This window comes from Eulemur rufifrons, chromosome 27 (assembly GCF_041146395.1).
Source record: "Eulemur rufifrons isolate Redbay chromosome 27, OSU_ERuf_1, whole genome shotgun sequence".
Classification (NCBI taxonomy): domain Eukaryota; kingdom Metazoa; phylum Chordata; class Mammalia; order Primates; family Lemuridae; genus Eulemur; species Eulemur rufifrons.
In genome coordinates this window covers 12,838,195-12,857,336 of record NC_091009.1, presented here as the reverse complement: position 1 = coordinate 12,857,336, position 19,142 = coordinate 12,838,195, and the positions used below count along the sequence as shown (strand labels likewise).

At 40.0% G+C, this 19,142-nt stretch overlaps 1 protein-coding gene across 1 annotated transcript in view; it reads left to right on the top strand.

The window, feature by feature from the left end:
• The window catches only part of HMCN1 (hemicentin 1), a 414,078-nt gene extending 403,126 nt beyond the window's left edge, over positions 1 to 10,952 (top strand). The window contains exons 105-107 of the mRNA XM_069459659.1: positions 3,034 to 3,153; positions 8,646 to 8,772; positions 10,261 to 10,952. Of these exons, the coding sequence (XP_069315760.1) occupies positions 3,034 to 3,153; positions 8,646 to 8,772; positions 10,261 to 10,627 (614 nt within the window). The 3' untranslated portion in view covers positions 10,628 to 10,952. The remainder of the gene's footprint in view (positions 1 to 3,033; positions 3,154 to 8,645; positions 8,773 to 10,260) is intronic.
• Positions 10,953 to 19,142: the final 8,190 nt, after the last annotated feature.

Sequence of the window (19,142 nt, the reverse complement as noted above, 5' to 3'; positions counted from 1 at the left end):
ACTGCTGCGGCACATTCCCCATGGCATTTCTCAGTTTGATTATTTTGTATTTTTTTTATGTCACTGAAAATATAATGTGAGCCAGGACAAGCTTAAGTTGCTTCAGTCACTCTAAAATATGTGCTTTCAATGTCTTTATTTAAACTTGCAAGTCTGTAATTTTGTTTGCAAAAGTGAAGTGTAATTTCCAATTTAAGTATTGAGACCTTGTTTTAATGTTAAGTTGCAAACATTACCATCTGCCATTCATTTAACTCAATTTCTGTGAGTATCCACAGTATGCCTGGCATTGAGCTAGGAACCAAGGGGAGTTAGTAGACAGGAATTAGCTTCACTATTTGTTAGATGGAAAAAAGAAAGCAAGGATGGAAGGGAGAAAGGAAATAAAGAGGGAGAGAAGAAAGGAATTCTGTTTAAATTCAAAGGCCACTCTGCAAACTTCATTTTCTTACATTTCTAAGTGTTAATTCTCTTCTAAATATGCTTTCTGTTAAACATTTCTTTTGAAAATTGTAAACGTGTTTTTTCTCCTTCAAACTTCACTTTTTGTCATTTTTTTCCTACCCTTCTCCAAGCCCTGTTCCTGCATCATTGTCTTCTCTGACGTGCTCCTGCTCAACCGTAGGTGGATCCACCTTCTCATGTCACCTCTAGTCACTTGGACCCTCCATTCCTCTGGATGCTCAACCTTTACCCTTCATTTTTTATGTTCATATTTTTCCAGAACTATTCTGTCTAGATATCCTGAGGTACCTGAGGCTTAATATGAGGGATATGGAAACTTATCGCTTGTGATCAGCTTTCCAGAACAGTGGACAATTCTATAATAGCTTCTGCTACTCATCAAACATTAATGAATTCATTAACAACTCTCTCCGTTTGTCCCATGTGGTCAAATACTGCCTAATCACTACATCTGTGGGCTCTCCTCTTCTTGCTAGTATATTAAAAACCACTCTCAGCCTCCTACAAACCATTCTGAGTGCTGGTAATTTTTTACGCCCACAATTTTGACCTGACTCTTCACTAAAATGTTTCGCTATTCATTTATTAACGGAATTAATACCTGACATTTTGTCTTTCAATGTTTCCTCCGAATAGTCATTCCCACTAGAGAGTTTTCATACCCTATTACCATCCCACTCTCAGCCTTCATTTCAGACAAGCTCTTTTCTTCTGTTTTACCTTTACCTTCCTGCCCCAAAATCTTTGTTTATGATATGACAGATGAATTCAGCCACACCATCCACACTCTATACCACTAGTTTCTTCTAAATTATCTGACTGTCCAAGTTATTGTAAGAAAACTTCCCAATTAGTAACCCAATCCTCTATTTCTTCATCACTGTCTGTGGCTGCAGTAACATCATTAGAGTCTTATAAATGTTTTCTGTCTTTCTATGTATATTAAACCAATGTTATTTTATCAGAATTGTCTTCTGTGGGTGGTCATTCACTGCTTGAGGCAGCGACTGTTTCAGTCTTAGAGAATCTAAAGCAAACTTTTATAATTAGTCAATTTCTGGATATTAAAGTTTATTTGTGGCAATTAAGAGGCTTAAACATTTCTTAAAGTATGGTGAGTATTTTATATTAATAGTATTGGGACTAATAAAGAAATTTACACTAAAATTGCAGACAGCTTTGGAATTATGTAACAAGAGCAACTTGCAAAAAAAAACACCAGATGCCTTCAATTAACTGTAAGGAATAGACAGAGTACAAAAGATTCAAATTAACACTGTGGAATCTTGTTAAAGTTAAGCGAAAATTTAGCTTTTGAAGGATCCCAAAAGCGTAACAGAACATTGCATTGCTTCTGAACACAGAAATCACACTTTGGGCCACTTTAAAATTTATACTTTGGAAAGTTCTATGTTACCTACTTGGAGTTCAACATAATTTAAATTTCTGTTGTTATTTAAGGTTAAAGCAGATTTTAAAAGAAAAAAGTAAAAATAACTCACACAAGTCATGGAACAAACACTTTGGTTAAAGTAATGCAAAAACATTAATAAACAAATGTTTGATGAGTGTTTATCATTAACAGATTTTGAGTCATTACAATTAGATTTTCAGCATGTGCAAAATATGCAAGATGAATAGATCCTTTTGCTCTGAGTCATCTCCCAGATTTCTCTTTGTCTTCTCTTTAGTTCTACCCTGCAGCACTCTTGTTCCCATTCCATGTCGCGTTTTCTTCCGTCTTCTACTTCTGAGTGTATGTTCTGGGACTATGAGCACATTTTAATATTAGTCACAGTAAAACACAATTGGGACAAGAAATCTTAGGCTTCCCAAATCACATCCCTTATCCTTAAAGCAAATATCAATTAATTTTGAATTATCATCTATTCTCACTCTCTTTTATATTACTGTTTTCTTGGCTTTATTTAGTAATAGCAGATAGTCTTTTATAGTTTATCAAATACTTTCCCATATATTACTGTCTGTGAAACTTCCAACAAACCTGTGCAGTAGGGAAGATGGTCTCAGCGGTTCCTTTTTGGCAGGAGATTGAACTGAGATCTTGAGAAGTTAAATGGCCTGCCAGAGGTAGCACAACAACTATATATATACATATGTGTGTGTGTGTATATATATATGTACTTGCCATTAGTACTTTACAATTGTATGAAAAGTGTGATGAATAGTTCTATCACAAAAATAAAACCGTTTTCATTTGATGCTCTCTGTGCATGGGAAAGCTTTGCATGGGTGTTGGAGGAGATTCAGGGAGAGAGAAAGAGAATAGGTAAAATTTAAATAAAATAAAACCTAATGCTTCTTTTTTAATTAATCTTAATATAAACTTTTATCTTTTAGGTAAATTCTACCATTCTGTCCAGAGTTTCATACTTTGGTATTTGAAGATCTTGTACAAATCTGTTTCCTCTGTCATTTCAGTCTAACTTACTTAACTATATGAAAATTGACCAGTGTGGGTCTTCAGATTCAATTTGTTGCTAGTTGGCTGTCACAGTTTCTGCCTTTGTCTTATGTGGTGATACCCTCTACTCTCTTTCTGAACAGATATTGATGAGTGTGAAAATGCGGACGCCTGCCAGCATGAGTGTAAAAATACCTTTGGAAGCTATCAATGCATCTGCCCGCCTGGCTATCAGCTCGCACTCAATGGAAAGACATGCCAAGGTGAGAAAGCTTTGGGATGTTTATTACCGCAACTTCAGTGAAAACCAACATAGGAGAGTGTGAAAAGTTTTTTTTTTTTGAATAATCATTCTTCTATTTGCTTCCCCTTCTTTCCCATTCCCATAGGGCAGACTTATGTTCAAACAATCTTTCTGCAAGTAGGAGAAGCAATGAGAGAGCAATTAAGCAAAAGAAAATAGTTGGGGAACATTTTTGGTATGATCTTAATAGAAGGAGCAAGAGTGCCTGAATCAGTTCATATTATATATTTTTTAAACTTAATGGGAATAGATCTCTTCAGATATTTTTTCACAATTCAGCTAAGACAGAAGAGGAAATGGGAAGAGTACTCCGTAAATTTACTTCAGTGTTAGGCATTATTTTATATTTTATCTCATTAGATTTGTTTTTAGAGTGATCAGTCGGTAATAAATTAAATTATTCATTCATTCATTCATTGAGTCTACATACGATGTAGAACAATTACGTGCTAGCGTTGCAGGATGCAGACGGTTTAAACAGATAAATAAGAATCAGTCCTTCCCTTTAAGCGCCTACAGTCTGGAGGAGACAGGATGTGAATAAATCAAAATATAGTTTATAGGTTCTATAATAGCACTGACAGAGAGGAAAAAATATCAATCTCCATAGCTCCCTTTTTATACACACAAAAATGTGATAAAGGAGCATTGTAATTTAGTGAGGTTTACAACACTGCAACATGTACTTAGATGAAAAAGAAGAACTTGTACAACTCTTTAAAATATTCTAAGAAACCCCCTCAATTTTGTGGACAAAATCTAGGAGTTTTATGTAGGTCTTAATAAACTTCTGAATTATATTAATTTCTGTCATGGACAAACTATATTCTTTTGTAAAACATAGCAGATAAAATCTCTGCAAGAGTGCTTTATCAGCAGCAAATTTAGATCGAATTTTTCCTCTCTATGGGATTCACAAAAGACTTGCTAGGATGTAGCCCATGGAAAATGTGTTCCAGGAGGCAGGACAGGGTGAACGATGGCCTCTCCCTAGTTACCACCCCAGCGCCACCCTGCCCCTACCCACTCACCGTGCACGCTCCCTGAGAGCCCCCACTGAGTGCATGGGCTGGGAAGGGAAAGAGAACTCGGCGATAACCTTTGCTCCTGGCCATCAGTCACCAAACGTTTACTAAGAACCTACCCCGTACAGAACATTTTACTGATATTTGAAGTACTGGAATAACTTACTTACATTGTGGCATGATGTTTTTCCAAAGCAACTGTTATGTCATTTTAATCAGCAGTACAGATATGTCAAAGGCAATAATTTGTACCTATCCTAGTGGTGCTCATTAGATGATTTGTACCCATTCTGAAACTAATTCTTAGAGTGATTATGTGAGCGTCAATGTCCTAGAACAACCAAGAGCAGAGGTGGGACTTGACCTCAGATCTCATGTATCTAGACTGGTCCATTGTGTCACCTAGGACGCTCTGAGCACCAGAGCCACTGCACTGTGGCAGCAGGACGCAGTGACAGCACTTTGTCCGTGTTTTATAACGTTCCCCTCTTCTCCAACCCAAGAATCTTTCTAAAGGAGCGGTGATGCCCCACACTTAAACTATACTCTCTGCAGGTGCCCTGGGCATCAGGGAAGAAAACAGGGTGGATACCGCAGCATTTGGAATAACCACACAAAATGCAAAACCCCTTAGCCAGATTTTAAAAAATTCTCATTAGAGAATTTTTCATCTTTTGTAAATTATGCCCGTTTATTTTTTAATTGCCCTTGTCACTCATTGAGTTCAAAACGTTTTACAGCTTTCAGTTGTGCTTCAGAATGGAAAATAATGTGAACAAATCAGAAGCAGGTGTCATTTGGAATGCTTGCAATTTAAATAGGTTACATATTTTTTGTGGTTTTAAGAAGACATGAGAGAAAACAATTATGTCTTCTAAAGAGGTCTTTAAAGAATAACTTGGGGTCTTTTTATAGTTTTAGAAAGTGTTTGAGGCATTTATGAGGAACAAAAGACTGCCTTTCATTCACATATGATTTTTTAGAGCTTTATACATTAGTGCTAGAAATGTTAGTAATAAAAGAGAAATTAAAGTGAATTTGACATTGAACAAGGAGACTCTAGTCAAAAGTGAAAGTCACCAGACTGCAAAATGAAAAACAAAAAGCATGACCAATCAAGAATTGCCTAAGAAGCAGAGAGGAGAAAACCATAAGATCCTCATGCTAACTTTATGCACCACTAATCTAATTCTAAAAATTTGGAAACATTATATTGGCATTGCAATTGAAACGAGCATTCTTATCTATCTATGCTTTTAGAAAAGTAATCCATAATGTTTATCAAGAATCTGAATTACTTATACTTTCTATAAGACACATGTTTATCCTAAATTATTTTTTAAAAAAGATTCAGAAGCACTTGGTTAAATGCATTTGTATGTTCTAAAGCTATTGATATGTTTCTCAGCTCATTTTGAGATTCTTTTCTTGCGACAATAATATTTAAGTTATAAAATGCCTATACTTTCTATCATAATAATATATTATTTAGTAAAAACCAGCCGTGACCAAATTGTTCATTAACAAAAGACATCACCACAATTTCTCTCTCTTTTTTAAGAACAGTGAATAGAGTGAATTCCTGTAGGGTGCTTGATCCTGAGTAGATAGCAATAGACCAGTGACAAAGGAGAGCCACCTGCCCAGCACCTCCATACTTATATGACAGCCTTTCTATGGAAAGCCTACATTATTATGGGCTAAGAACAAACACTTTGTGTAGCAGATTCTGCTATTTCTTTATAGATTCATATTCAGACAGTGCAAATCCACGATAAGGTAACTGCTCTTTGCACACAGTTGTGTGTCCAGATCCTGGTCCCTAGGCCACCATTATGAGGGGACCCTGGAGCCCACTGGCCTCCATGTTTCTACATGAGTGCGCTATAAAAATTAGAGATGAAATGAAATTTGGAGGATGAGTGGGAAGGAAAATGTTTTTAATGAGAGAAAGGAAGATAAGGCTAATTGAATTTCTTCCACGTTTTTCTAGGGGCTTTTCACTTCCCTCTGAGACAATCTCATTTGGTCAAGGAGACAAAGCACTTCTGACGGATGAAATCATAACTAGAAATTGTTTCACAGAGACAATAGGCAAGACTTGACTGAAATAAAAACTTGTTTCACACTGTGTTTCATTCCTGTAGGAAAACTAGTCCTAACATAAAACTAGTAACAGAAAGCACATTACATCATTGTCAGCACATATAAAAAACTAAAAGGTCAAGGAAGTGATTTACTGTGTATCATTTTGGCATAATATCTTTTGACTTTCTACAGACCATTACTAAGTTTAAAGTAAATAATTACATTGTCTGTGGTTTCCTTAGAAAACAATATATTTGGAACCAAATCTAAAATGCTCATTTTGAATACAAAATGCAAATGAGAATTAATTCAGAAATGAAATTTGACATTTACTATACATGATTAATATATTGTCTCTTGGAATTTCTTCTCTCCTTTCTCTTTCTTTCATAGCAATATCCCAAGTCACTTAAGAATTCTTAAAAGAACTTCACAACTTTAACCCATGTCCAGTAAAAGTACCCAGTTACTGCAAAATGACATCACAGTTACACGTGCCCATTGGTCTTAGCACAGATTCCATGACAGGGTGCATTTGACCTTCAGGACCCTCCTCTGTGAGGACCAGCTTGAATTCATTCATTGTAATTGTTCCCTGCTGTGCCTCAGGCTCTCTGTTTATTCAGATGCTAAAGAAGGAGGATGGTACAAGTGCCTTTGTGAAGCTAATTGACTTAGACTTTGAAAACTTTATATTCCCTCATACTTTTTTAAATGAAATCGTAAAGTTTCTTAACATAAGTTTAAATAGTTGCAAAGGGTGTGAATGCTGGCGTTGTTATTTAATGAGCATGTGCTTTAAATATGTTTTGATCAAAACTTCAGAGCTGCAAGCTTAACTTCCTCAGTTAATAGAGGATGACCACTATATAATTTAGAAGTTTGTACTCATTGTCAAACCAATCAGACTGACTGTTGCACTAAAGTCTAAGTTGATTTTTCTGTTCAAACATAAGTGTGAGTAGGTGTTCCCATGACAACCAACTCATGTCTGAAATCTAATTTAAAACAGAGAGCTAAGACTGCTGGTTTGTAGCCATGATAAAATAAGGCCTGCCTCCACCACCGTTTATTACCAACATTCTCAGCCTTTCTTAGTGCCCTGGGGTTAGTGGAAACCTTTTGGCAAAGCAGAAGAAGGATGGAAAGGAGGAGAAGGGATAGGAGACCTCCGAGCCACAAGAAGTTCTCAGGCAGATTGATTTTGGGAAGAACTTGTGGAAAATGAGAATGTGAACATTGATTTCCTGAAATATTTACCTGCCCTCATACTGCTAGAAGCCTTCAGGCACCACCAGGGGCATGCGGATGACCCAGTTTGAGAACTATTGCTCTAAAATACGGTTCTTAGTTTTGCGATCTCAAAATCCTTCAAAAGTTTTATTGACGTCTATGGACCCTCTTTCCAAAAATTCCATCCATCAATCTGGTCTCAGTTTCACTTTCTCTCTCTCTCTCTCTCTCTCTCTCTCTTGCTTTCTCTCTCTCACACACACACATAAACACACACACGTGAACACATACACATGCACACAAATATTTTCATTCACAGATCCCCTTATGCTCAAATACAGACTCCCAAGTTGAGAATCATGCCTCAAAAACACTCATTTTCAGAAAACGTTTAGGTATGTTTCTACTTAACGACTTTGTGTAGACAACAACAAAATAAAGAGTATTTCATTTGTATATTTCCCCCCTACTATGATTGCCCTAAGGAGAGCATCTGTTACCATAACAACGAAGGATGGACTCTGCTCCGTGTGATGATCAGCCTTGGATGGTGGTTCTTGGGTCATTCATGGGATCCTGTTTTAGTCTTTATTTTGTCTCTCTCCTCAAGATCTGACTGACCTGTACATTTTTCCCTGAATTTATAACTTGACTTCTTTAATTTCTACTACCCTATTTCCGTCTCAACAATTTGAACTTACAAAACAACATCCTAGGGAAGGATTACTCACATTTGAAGGAAATTCTTCACTTTGCAAAAATACAAGTGTCATTTCAATTTTTAGCCTGTTCATTTAAAATACTATTTGCTTCGTAAAACTCAAATGCACTCTATTTTCCAAATATAGTAGACACCAGAAAGCTCTTAATAGCTCCCCTTGTGTTGCTATGGCTCTCATTTTCTGATGTCTTTTCACGTATGTTAATCGGGGACACAAGCCCACCTGGGGTCATGATCCCAGTTTGTGGTGGAAGCAGCTCAGGTGTGGCCACTGAGCTTGTGCAGGGGAGGAGAGGCCCAGCCCTCTGCACTGCACAGCGCCTGCCCTGGTGGCCCGTTCCGACGCTCCCTGCTGATGCTGCCCGTCCCTTGTGCCGTCCCCAGATGTCGATGAGTGTCGGGAGCAGGATGTTCGCTGCGGCCCCAATCGCATGTGCTTCAACATGAGGGGAAGCTACCAGTGCATCGACACGCCCTGCCCGCCCGACTTCCAGCGGGATCCTGCTTCAGGGTACGTCTCGCCTTCCCGTCCCCGGCATGCTTTCGAACGTCCCTCCTCTTTCTCCTTGTCTGTCGTCATGCTGAACTCAAAGCAAGTCAGTGGCTGCGGAGGGATGTGGGGTCGCAGTGTGTTCCTACTGCAGGGACCCGGCAAGAAACGAGCCCATCCTGCAGCAGCCACCGCAGCCTCCGCTCACTCCTGGCTGCCAGCCTGTCCCGCCGCGGCCTCCCTGCTGCGCAGCGGCTAGAATTCATTCTGCCTTGGCAGTGAGCGTGCTGTGGGGTGATGGACCTGCCTTTCTTTGAAACTCTTGGGTTTCCCTTTTGTTCCCTCAGAACTGTAAGGGCCCTCAGCACTTAGAGCACGTAGAGCACTCCAGCAAGCGTGACTCCAGCAAGCATGACACCCGTCCTGCGGGTGCTGCCCGCCCCGTGTGAGGACGGATGAGCAAGGATGAGTCAGCCCCGTCTGCCCATTCATTTGTCATCTTGCTTACATTGCCCGCCGTCTGAAACTGTCTCTTTCCGGGTTCTGAATCAACTATTCCCCCTCTCCTTACAGAAATACTGTACTCTGTCCAGGTACTAAGTTAACAGGGAGCTTGAAAACAAGCAATAATGTCTTGTTGGGAAGACTTTGCTACAATAGGAAAGTGTTTCTGAAAGCAAATACTCGTTGGAGCTCACACTTTGTTTTCCTCTTGGAAATGCCTACTGAGTTACTGCCCAGAATCCTGCAAAAGCTTGTTTGTAACTGGTCTGATGGGAACGGGAAGGGGAAGGAGAAAATTGAAAATATAGACTTAGGAAACTTCTAAAAATACTATGACTGAAGAATCCATATCTTCATAAAATGGTCCTCTGTGCATTTTTTCCCCCTCTTTATTACCTGTGATTTCTGGCAAACAATTTAGAAGTCATGATTGCTCAAAAAATAGTCATTGTGGGCTCTGGTAAAAGAGATTATAGGTTTTTAATCTAAAATAATATAAAGACAATTACAAAAGGAAGTTCTCCCCTCCAGGAATCCTCACTGACCTTTTATTATTTTTAGAAAAATAAACCAAATATCAGTGTATCCATTTCAGCTTTCAAACAGGGTTAGGGTAGATGTTATGAGTTAAAGAAATAGCTTGTATTCCTCTCTTTAAGAAGTACTTGTTTCCAATATATGTGCAGATGCTTTGATTTCCAAAACTCACTTTTCATTTTAGAGCAGAACTCTTGAGGTATTCATGCTTACTTCAGTGGCTCAAATGCTTCTGATTTTAGTGGAGCTGAGAGATAGATATTTGACTCCACACCAGCATATTCTCAGAGCCCTCAGGCATCTGGTTTGAGTTAGTGACACAGAACATGGGGTGAGTCTTACTGCTCTTGCAGCCAGACTGTCTCCTGCATGTCGTGCCTAAAAGTTGTCGTGGATCATGATCACCTGCGTTATGCCTTCTCCCCCTTCCAGATAACTGTGTGTATTTCATGTGTTTGTTGTCCTTAGGTTCTGCCTCAAGAACTGTCCACCCAATGATTTGGAATGTGCCTTGAGCCCATATGCTTTGGAATACAAACTTGTCTCCCTCCCATTTGGAATAGGCGCCAATCAAGATTTAATACGGCTGGTTGCATACACGCAGGATGGAGTGATGCATCCCAGGACAACTTTCCTCATGGTAGATGAGGAACAAACTGTTCCTTTCGCCTTAAGGGATGAAAACCTGAAAGGAGTAGTGTACACAACACGACCACTACGAGAACCAGAGACTTACCGCATGAGGGTTCGAGCCTTATCCTACAGTGCCAATGGGACCATTGAGTATCAAACCACATTCATAGTGTATATAGCTGTGTCTGCCTATCCGTACTAAAAACTCTCCAGAGCCCATTCCGAATACTTAAACTGCATTAATCCTGGCAATCCACTCCCTTTGCAGATTACTGTCTCTTGAACAGTTGCAGTCTTGGCAGCTTGAAAATGGTGCTATCCTCTGTTTTGTGTGCCTTCTTTGGTACTGCTGATGTATCTTCATGATCCTGCCATGGTCCTATCTTTTAGTAAGGTCTGGAAAAGTCCCTTATTACTTTCTTTATTTATTACACTGGAGCAGTTGCTTCCCAAAGATTATTCTGAACATCCAACAGGACGTATCAGTGATGTTACGGTAGCATATCGCTAAGATCATTTTCCTTAAAACCAAACCAAAGCAAACAAAAACAATTAATTCAATGTCACGTAGATTTTTGAGCATTTGACTGTTTTTAAAATAATAAAACTAATTGCTGTTTGTTTTGATCAAAGCTTATAAAATTACTTGTGAAGTTTTTTTTAAGTTTTGATATTTTATAATAGGACTTACACACCTATTTTCATTTGAAGGAAAAAAGAAACACCACTGATTTTAGAAATTTGCTACAGCTACTAGAAGGTTTGTTTGATCCCAAATGGTGCTCAGCTTGATTGAACATCTAGAACTAGTATATTATTTTCAGTGATTTTGTGAAATCAGGTGAACCACTTATAATAATAGAAAAAAATATTCTTTATCCTCAGACAATTATTCATGGCATGGATCTTTGCTCTAATATTTTGAGATAACTTTCCATCCAGTTAGCTTCATAACTTTTCCATTCTAGAATTTTTTATTGTCCTGTCAATGAAAACAATTAAAAAAATACCAATGGGACAGGTTTCTTTGTTTTTTTAAAAAATATCGTACGTTCAAATTAGCACAAATGTTAAACGTCAATACACTGTACATGGTGGTAACAAACTCTGTAAGCAATTGCCAAGATGTATTCTATTTTTATGACGTGTATATCTATTACCTTAGTTCATATTTTCTATGTAATATCTTGATGAGACTCTTTTATAAAATTATTTTATAAAGAAAAGCAATGTTACAGTAAAATTAGCCTAAATAAATTTTTCACATGCTTTTTCTTAACTTTTTTGAGAACCTAAAGTTTGTTTCTTTACAGCTGTAATAGGTATTAAAGTTTGTAGTCACGCACATAAACACAAACAAGAGCCTTTGAGACAGGCAGGAGTATCATTCTCATATTATAGGTTAGGATCCTGTCACACAGATAACTTTTGTAACTTCCTTAAGGCAGCACAGCTAGGCAGTGGCAGAAATGTCATACCTTCTACCTACTTTGACCCCAAGTCAAATGACATCTCCACCACGTGACAATTTTCTCGTCCACCTAAACAGTTTCCTTATATCTCATCCCAAGTGAATTCATCTCCTACCTGTAGTCAATCATGGCCTATACTTGAAGGATTTTTACCTAGAATCACATTATGTAAAGAAACCTGGAAAAAGTATCTAGTCCACAGCCTGGTAGGCAGGTAATATCTAAATCAGTGTTTACCAAAGAATGTTCCATAGAGCACTAGTCCAGTGAAGGTACCTTAAGTCAAAAGGGTTCCAGGATCAAGCAAGTTTGAGAAACGCTGCATAATATCTGCTTCTATTAAAGATTTACCACGAACACTGACACTTAAAGGATCTTAGGAGTTCAGTAGTTAAACAGGTTTAATTTGGTCAAGCTAACTTTTTCTGAAGTGTTTGATTACAACCTTTTTTGCCCTAATATGATCTCACTGAACAGGTGGGGGAATGCTGGAGTGATACAGACAAGACATCCGCTTCACCCCTCGATCCTGAGAAAGGACACTTTGTAACCTGCTTTGCTAAACAATTCCAGCACATGAACCTGACCGTTGAGCTTCTTTCTAACGTTCAACTACATTAATTTTGCTCATTTCCTGGGTCCAATATCCTGCAAGCATAGAGACTTTCACGGTAGTGACCAGACATGAGCTACTGTACAATCAGTAGTAGAAACAGACCCCTAGTTACTACAATATTTGATATAGAAATTCCTATTTGGAGCCAGAAGATTCAGTCAGAATCTCGACTGTAACCAAGTACTTTTAACAAAATTTCTTTGAAACGTCCCGTAAGCACCTGGTGGTTGAGCAAAGTTAGGCAGTGGGGTCGTCATCAAACGGGACAGTTCCTTTGGGACGACAGGCCGGGTTGTGAAGCCTCCTTCAATGCAGCCAGCAGAGCTGTGAGGAGCAAGCCTACATCCTGGCTGTCACTATTACAGTCTTCTGAGCCTGCAAATCCCTCAAATACCCCAGACAGGACAACCAGCAGAAAAGGGAAGCTCTCCAGAGGAAGGAAACTAAGAGGAACAAATGAGAGACCTCATAGGTAATATTAGACTCAACTATCTACAATCCCTTGTATGTTATATGAAGGCTACTTAAAATGTAATTAGTTAATTTATCTGATGTTAACATAAACAGAAGTACGATCTACACCAGGAATCAACAAATTTTTTCTGTAAAGGGCAAAGAATAAATATTTTAGGCACTTTAGACCATATGGTCTCTGTTGCTACTATTCAACTGTGCTGTTCAGCACGAAAGCATCCAGAGACAACACATAAACGTGTGCTCCAGTGACCCTTTATCTACAAAATTTGGCTGGATTTGGCCTGGAGATCATGGTTTACTTCTGACCTACAATATGCGTATGATTCTTTTTATCGTTCACAACAGCTCAATCTAAGCGCAGGGTAATAGGCTGTGGCTCTGACGAGTGTTATAGCAGGATCTGTCCTCTGCATGCGCGACCCTGCCACATCTCTAACCCATTGTCACCCTTTACATCCCCCCAGGCCACAGACTTAGCTGTTAGGTTGGGGCATGCTCAAGCCGCATTGTCCCTTCATAGACACACACATGCACACAGGAGTATGCTTTGCAGGGTGAGATAGCACCACACTCTCCAGAACTTACCATTTCGCATTTCGGTTCACATGGGCGAGCCAGATAGGCCAAAGATATGACACTCCCAAGACAAAGACCCATTTATCCAACTGACTACTTGACATTTTCACTGGGCTCTCACAGCTAAGTCAAACTTACACATCCCACATATGGTTGATGAAAGGACAGCTTTGCTAATGAACCATCTAATGGAAAAATATAAACCATCTAACACACTGTCTCCAAAATTGATGGCAGGGATATTAACCTTAACCTTGCTGTTCCTGAGATTAATTACCTATCTTCTAAGATTAACTAATTGCCTGCAGAGATGTTTATACAGCAATTAAAAGGAGCTCATCAGACCAGTTCAGCTGAACTGTAGATAAGAATGTCTCCAGGCAAAGGGGGAAAAAAAAAGGAGAAACTGCTGCCAGCTGCCTCTTGTTATCAATCTGCAGCACCAAAAAAAAAAATCCTTTAAAAGCTGGAGCCGCTTTTCCTCAGCTGCCGGCACATCCTCCTACTTTCTTTCAGCTGCTGTGTCATCTTCTCTCTCTCTTTCTCTCTCTGAAAGAAAAATAACCATTTTACTTCTTTATATCCTGATCTCTGTGTGAGAATTCTTTCCCTTCCCACATCGTGAGCACCTACTGAGCCCCCCACTCTTACATCTCGTGGTGCACACGGGGAAGTCACGTCACGTCTCTGCTTCCATACGAGGAGCTCACTTTTCTGTCTCAAGGCTGCTCTCTCCCCTGCTGCACAGCTCCCAGGACATCCTTCTCGACACCTGCAACATCATTCAGTACTTGGTAAGTCTCTGCCCTCTGTCCCAAATGTTCAGTCTTGTATTGGCAGCCTGGCCACAATAAACATAAAATGACCAGGAGATTTGGCCCAAGAATGGACCTCTTATTCTTGATCCTAGACTTCATCGCCACTGGCTTGGCTAGGAGTCTAAAGTCCTCTATGTTTAGAAGTTCTTTGAACTTGCTGGAGTTTCTGGTCTTCACTCTGCCTGCCACATGTCACTTCTGACCCCTGCATCTCTCTCATTGTCTTCGCTTCCCAGATGATATTTCTCTTTCAGCTTCCCCTGTTCTCCCTCCTTCTTCTCCATCTCCATCACTCTTGCTGGGCTGCACTCACTCCGGCTGGCCGTTCCCAACTCCCTCCCAGCCTGTGCAACAGCTCCCTCCTTGGGAGGCTACAGGGTAGCAGGGCCTTGTAAACCACTCAGAGCCGAGATGAAAATCCAGCCCTTTATCTTTCATGGCTGTCTGAGGTCATTCGCCTCTTTACTAATTTAGACCCTCACACCAGGGAGGGATGATCCCTCTTAGCAATACACTTCGTCTCCCAATCGGCCTCCAATATTCTGCATAAACTCCAAAAACTTGAAAAGGGGATGCCGATGCCAACTTCACAAGCGAAACTTTAATCCTGGTCTTCAAGGTCTCTGATAACCGAGGTGAGGAGAGGCAAGAGGAAGAGAGGAAGCAGGAATGGCAGTGGATCCCTAGAGCAGAAAGTTTTCCACATGGTGGCTACTGCTATAGAAAAAGCTTTTCAGAGACAGAGCTACTCAAAAGGCCCAGACAAGAAGATACCAGGACCGTGCCCTTCTATAGGAACTGAGCCCTGCTTCCCCTGCGACCAGGTGGGCCCCTAGAACAAAATGCCCCAGGGAGTGGATGCCCTCTCTGCAAAAGGGAGGGGCACTGAAGGCAGGAGTGCTTTCTCCTTGAAACAGGGGACTGTACTCGCCCTCCAGAACTGGCAGCCCCCTGAGCCAGCATCCTCCGTATCCACCAACCGTCTGGGACCGCTTCCGTCTGATGGACAGATCCCAGCTCCAAAACCAGCTTCATTTCATGACATCCAGATGGCCAAGCCTTGGGTAATGCTTTCCCTGTCACAGGTAAGCAAGCTGATTTTAATAGACACTGGAGCCACTTACCCTGTTCTTCCTGAATTTTTGGGACCTCTACTTTTCTCCCCTATTTGCTGGTCAGAGTGGAAGGTAAAATGCAAAGCCCCCTGTGTACTCCACAGCCCCTCTTCTTGCTCAGAGATCAAGTCTTTACTCATTCCTTTTAATGCTTCCCAATTGCCCACTCCCCTCTTGCTGGAAAAAGAATTTTTAGTTAAGCATCTAACTCCATTAACACCACAGGCATCTTTTCAGGGACTTTTGGGACAGACTGAACTGAGACTTTACATACAATCTTCTTTTCCCCTTTATCTAGGCCTAAAGTCCTAACTCTATGCTTTCAAAGTATAAATTTAGGAAGAAAGTGAAACAGAATAGAGGGTAACCAGTGAAGTGGGAGAGGCAGATGTGGAAAGGCAGTGAATGCAGAAATATACTTTTGGTAAGAAAGGTTAAACAGAAAGGAGAATAATATTGTATAAGAAAGGATCTTGTATGGAAATTTTCGTCCTACAATAACTGGTTGTTTAAGAGAAAAAAACTTTAGGGCAAAACAGAAAGCTTAACTATGTTGTAGATGTTGATGTGAGTTGAGATAAGGTTCAAAGAAGGGAATCTATAAAGGAATTTTGTATGTGATCAAGTTAACTATAATTAAAAGGGAAATTTTTGGTCGAAACAACAAAGGTGTATGTTCTCAGTTATGAAGTTTGTGCAAAAGGAGATATAAAAACAAATTTATCAACCACCTTATGACGAATTACCAAGGAATCTAAACTATCATGACATGATAAAAGTCTCTAAATGCCTTAGATTAAATGGTTGACAATGTTATGGTTGCTACAAGTATGCAACTAAACCCAGGAATATAGTAGCTCAACACTTATAGATTAATTAATTTTGTAGCCTTGCCTTTGACATTTTGGTGTTTACTCTTTTGTTGCCCAGAAGGTTTAAAGGGTGGATGGTTTATTCTGAGCTGTTTGTTCTTTTCCTGGAAAGTTGTCATTTGGGATCCTAATTTTGATTTGAAATTACATCCCAAAGAATTTTCTCCATTGCCTTTTCACCCCAGAATTAATCTTAATTGGCTCTTCGGCACATTTGCAGAAGAGGAAACCAAACTGCCTTGTTTATAGGTAAATGAGAGTCTGAGTTCCTCAGCTCCAAAGAGAAAGGGCATTTTACTCCTCCCAGATGAAAGGCACCCCTGGGTGATGGGGGAGTTGCCTGAGTGGGAGTTGCCTGGGGCAATTTCCTACAGAACAAGTGGCCCTATACAGAACCACCCCCGCAACAAAATTAATTAAAAGAAGCTTCGTCCAAGAAACATGTATAAGAGTTGATCACTCAGAGTTTTGAGCCCCTTCCAAGGTAGTGGACCCCCAAAGAGAGAAACTGAGACATAAGGGGTGAGAACGACTCAGTGGTGAAACACTGTGGAGGCCCACCCACCATCAGCACACTCTGATCCACTACACCAAACCCTAGCCTACAGTTCTATTGCTGCTTTTAAAGAAAAATGGAAAACAAGTCCCTTAAAAATGAGAAAAGACAAGGAGAACGACCCCCTTTGGATACCCCAATTGGTTTAAGACACCTCTACTTGTAAGTATTTGTGTAAATGGAGAGGATCAAAGACATGCCAGGTTTTCCAAGATGCCAGCTGGTCTCCACATACCATGTTCTGCTCTTATACACATGTTTAAACTGATAAGCAAATTACATCCAAAAGTTCAGAACTTAGATGGTCAACCTGCAGCTATGGGGTTAGGATGTAGAGTTTGTTAAGGTCTCTATTTTCTTTCCTGCCTTCTTGTGAACGACAATTGCTAAGTTACTGGTATTAGGATAAAATTCATTTGAAACTAAGGACAAAGATAAAATTTGATTTTCTCTTTCAAAAAAGATTTTCATATAGTGTTAATAAAAATAAAAGATTTTGTTCACCTTTTGAAAAAGAGAGGGAAGAAGAGAAAAGATAGATTCAGTTTGCCTCCTTACACGCTGAGGTTCCTCTCTATCAAAGAGTAAAATTTTTGCCTTTTAAAATCTTTAATTATCAGTTTGGCTAAATGAATAACCATGATTTTACAGTAACCTGTGATCCTGTTTTACGACAAGTGTTTTATGCTGAATTATTTACTACGGTCAGAAAATTTCTCATGCTGTTGCTAAGAGTCATTGTTTCCCTATCCAAAGTACTGGTTTCTATTTTTTTTATGACTTTTCTTTAAAACAGTACTGATCCTCTTGCTTTGTTTTCCAGAGTCATGACAAGTATTAAATAAATAGCAAGTTTCCCTGGTATCTCTAGGATTTAAAACTATTGACTCCCACCTGGCCCAAACCTGTTATTCACTGCCAAAGCCCTGCTATTAAAAATTCTCCCTCTAGGCTCAGGGACTATGGTGAAAGAGCAGGCGTGTGAGATTGTAAGGACTAATTCCAGGGGGTGGAATTAGTTCCGACTCCACATCTCCTTTAGGGTGCCTTTGTTTCTTAGCCCTTTTGGACTTATGTATGGGTGTTCTGCTCTTCTTCTGCCTTTCACCTTAATTTCCCCACCCCCCTTAGCACCTACCTGCAGCAGTAAAACCCATATAGCCTTCCTCAACCTCAACCTCTTGATTTAAAGGGACCGCAACGTTTACAGTCTGGAGACTGAGTTTTACTTAGAAGTCTCCTAGGACCAACGGAGCCCTCTCCAACCTTCATGGAGAGTCCTTTTGAATTATTCTCACTACTCCCACTACAGCGGAGCTTCTGGGAATCCCATCCTGGATTCATCTCTCCCAACTCCAACCTACTGATCCTCCAGAGAACCTACTTCCACCTACCGCAAACTCAGGCCTTGGCTGTTTCTCTCCAGCGAAACCCCCATTCTGCTTCCACCCTCTCATTCCAGACCATCCTTTTTCAACCCCTCCTCCTTAATGACGCAAATGAACTCTCTCAGCTGGGACCATGCTTCACCCCTGAGCCAGCAGGAAGAAGTTACAGAAGAAAAGACCTCCATCCAAGTACCCCAGTTTCTGAGTTCATTAAGATAAGAATATACATTTTAATCAAAGAAAGGGGGGAGATGAAAGGACGGCCTTGCCAATGAACTACCTAACAGAAAAATATAAACCATCTAATTCACTATCTCCAAAATTGATGGCAGGGACATCAACCTTAAACTTGCTATTCTTGAGATTAATTACCTATCTTTTAAGATTAACTAATTGCCTGAAGAGATGTTTACACAGCAATTAAAAGGAGCTGAGTAGACAAAAGGAAACATAAATTCTCCTCACCAGGCCCATTTGGCTAGACTATGGATAAGAACATCTCCAGGTGAAGGGGAAAAAAGGGGGAAACAGCCACCAGCTGCCTCCTGTTATCAGTTTGCAGCAGGGGAAAAAAGCCATTTTTCACCCTTTAAAAAAACCTGAGCCGCTTGTCCTCAGTTGCCAGCACTTCCCCCTCCTTTCTTTCAGGTGTTGTGCCGTCTTCCCTCTCTCTTTCTCTCTCTCTGAGAAAGCAAAATAAACATTTTACTTCTTTATACCCTAATCTTTGTGTGCGAGTGTTTTCTCTACCCACACTGGGAGCACCTAGTGAGCTGCCCACCCTTGCAGTTGATCCAAATCCCATCCACACAGCTCCTGCTCCCTAG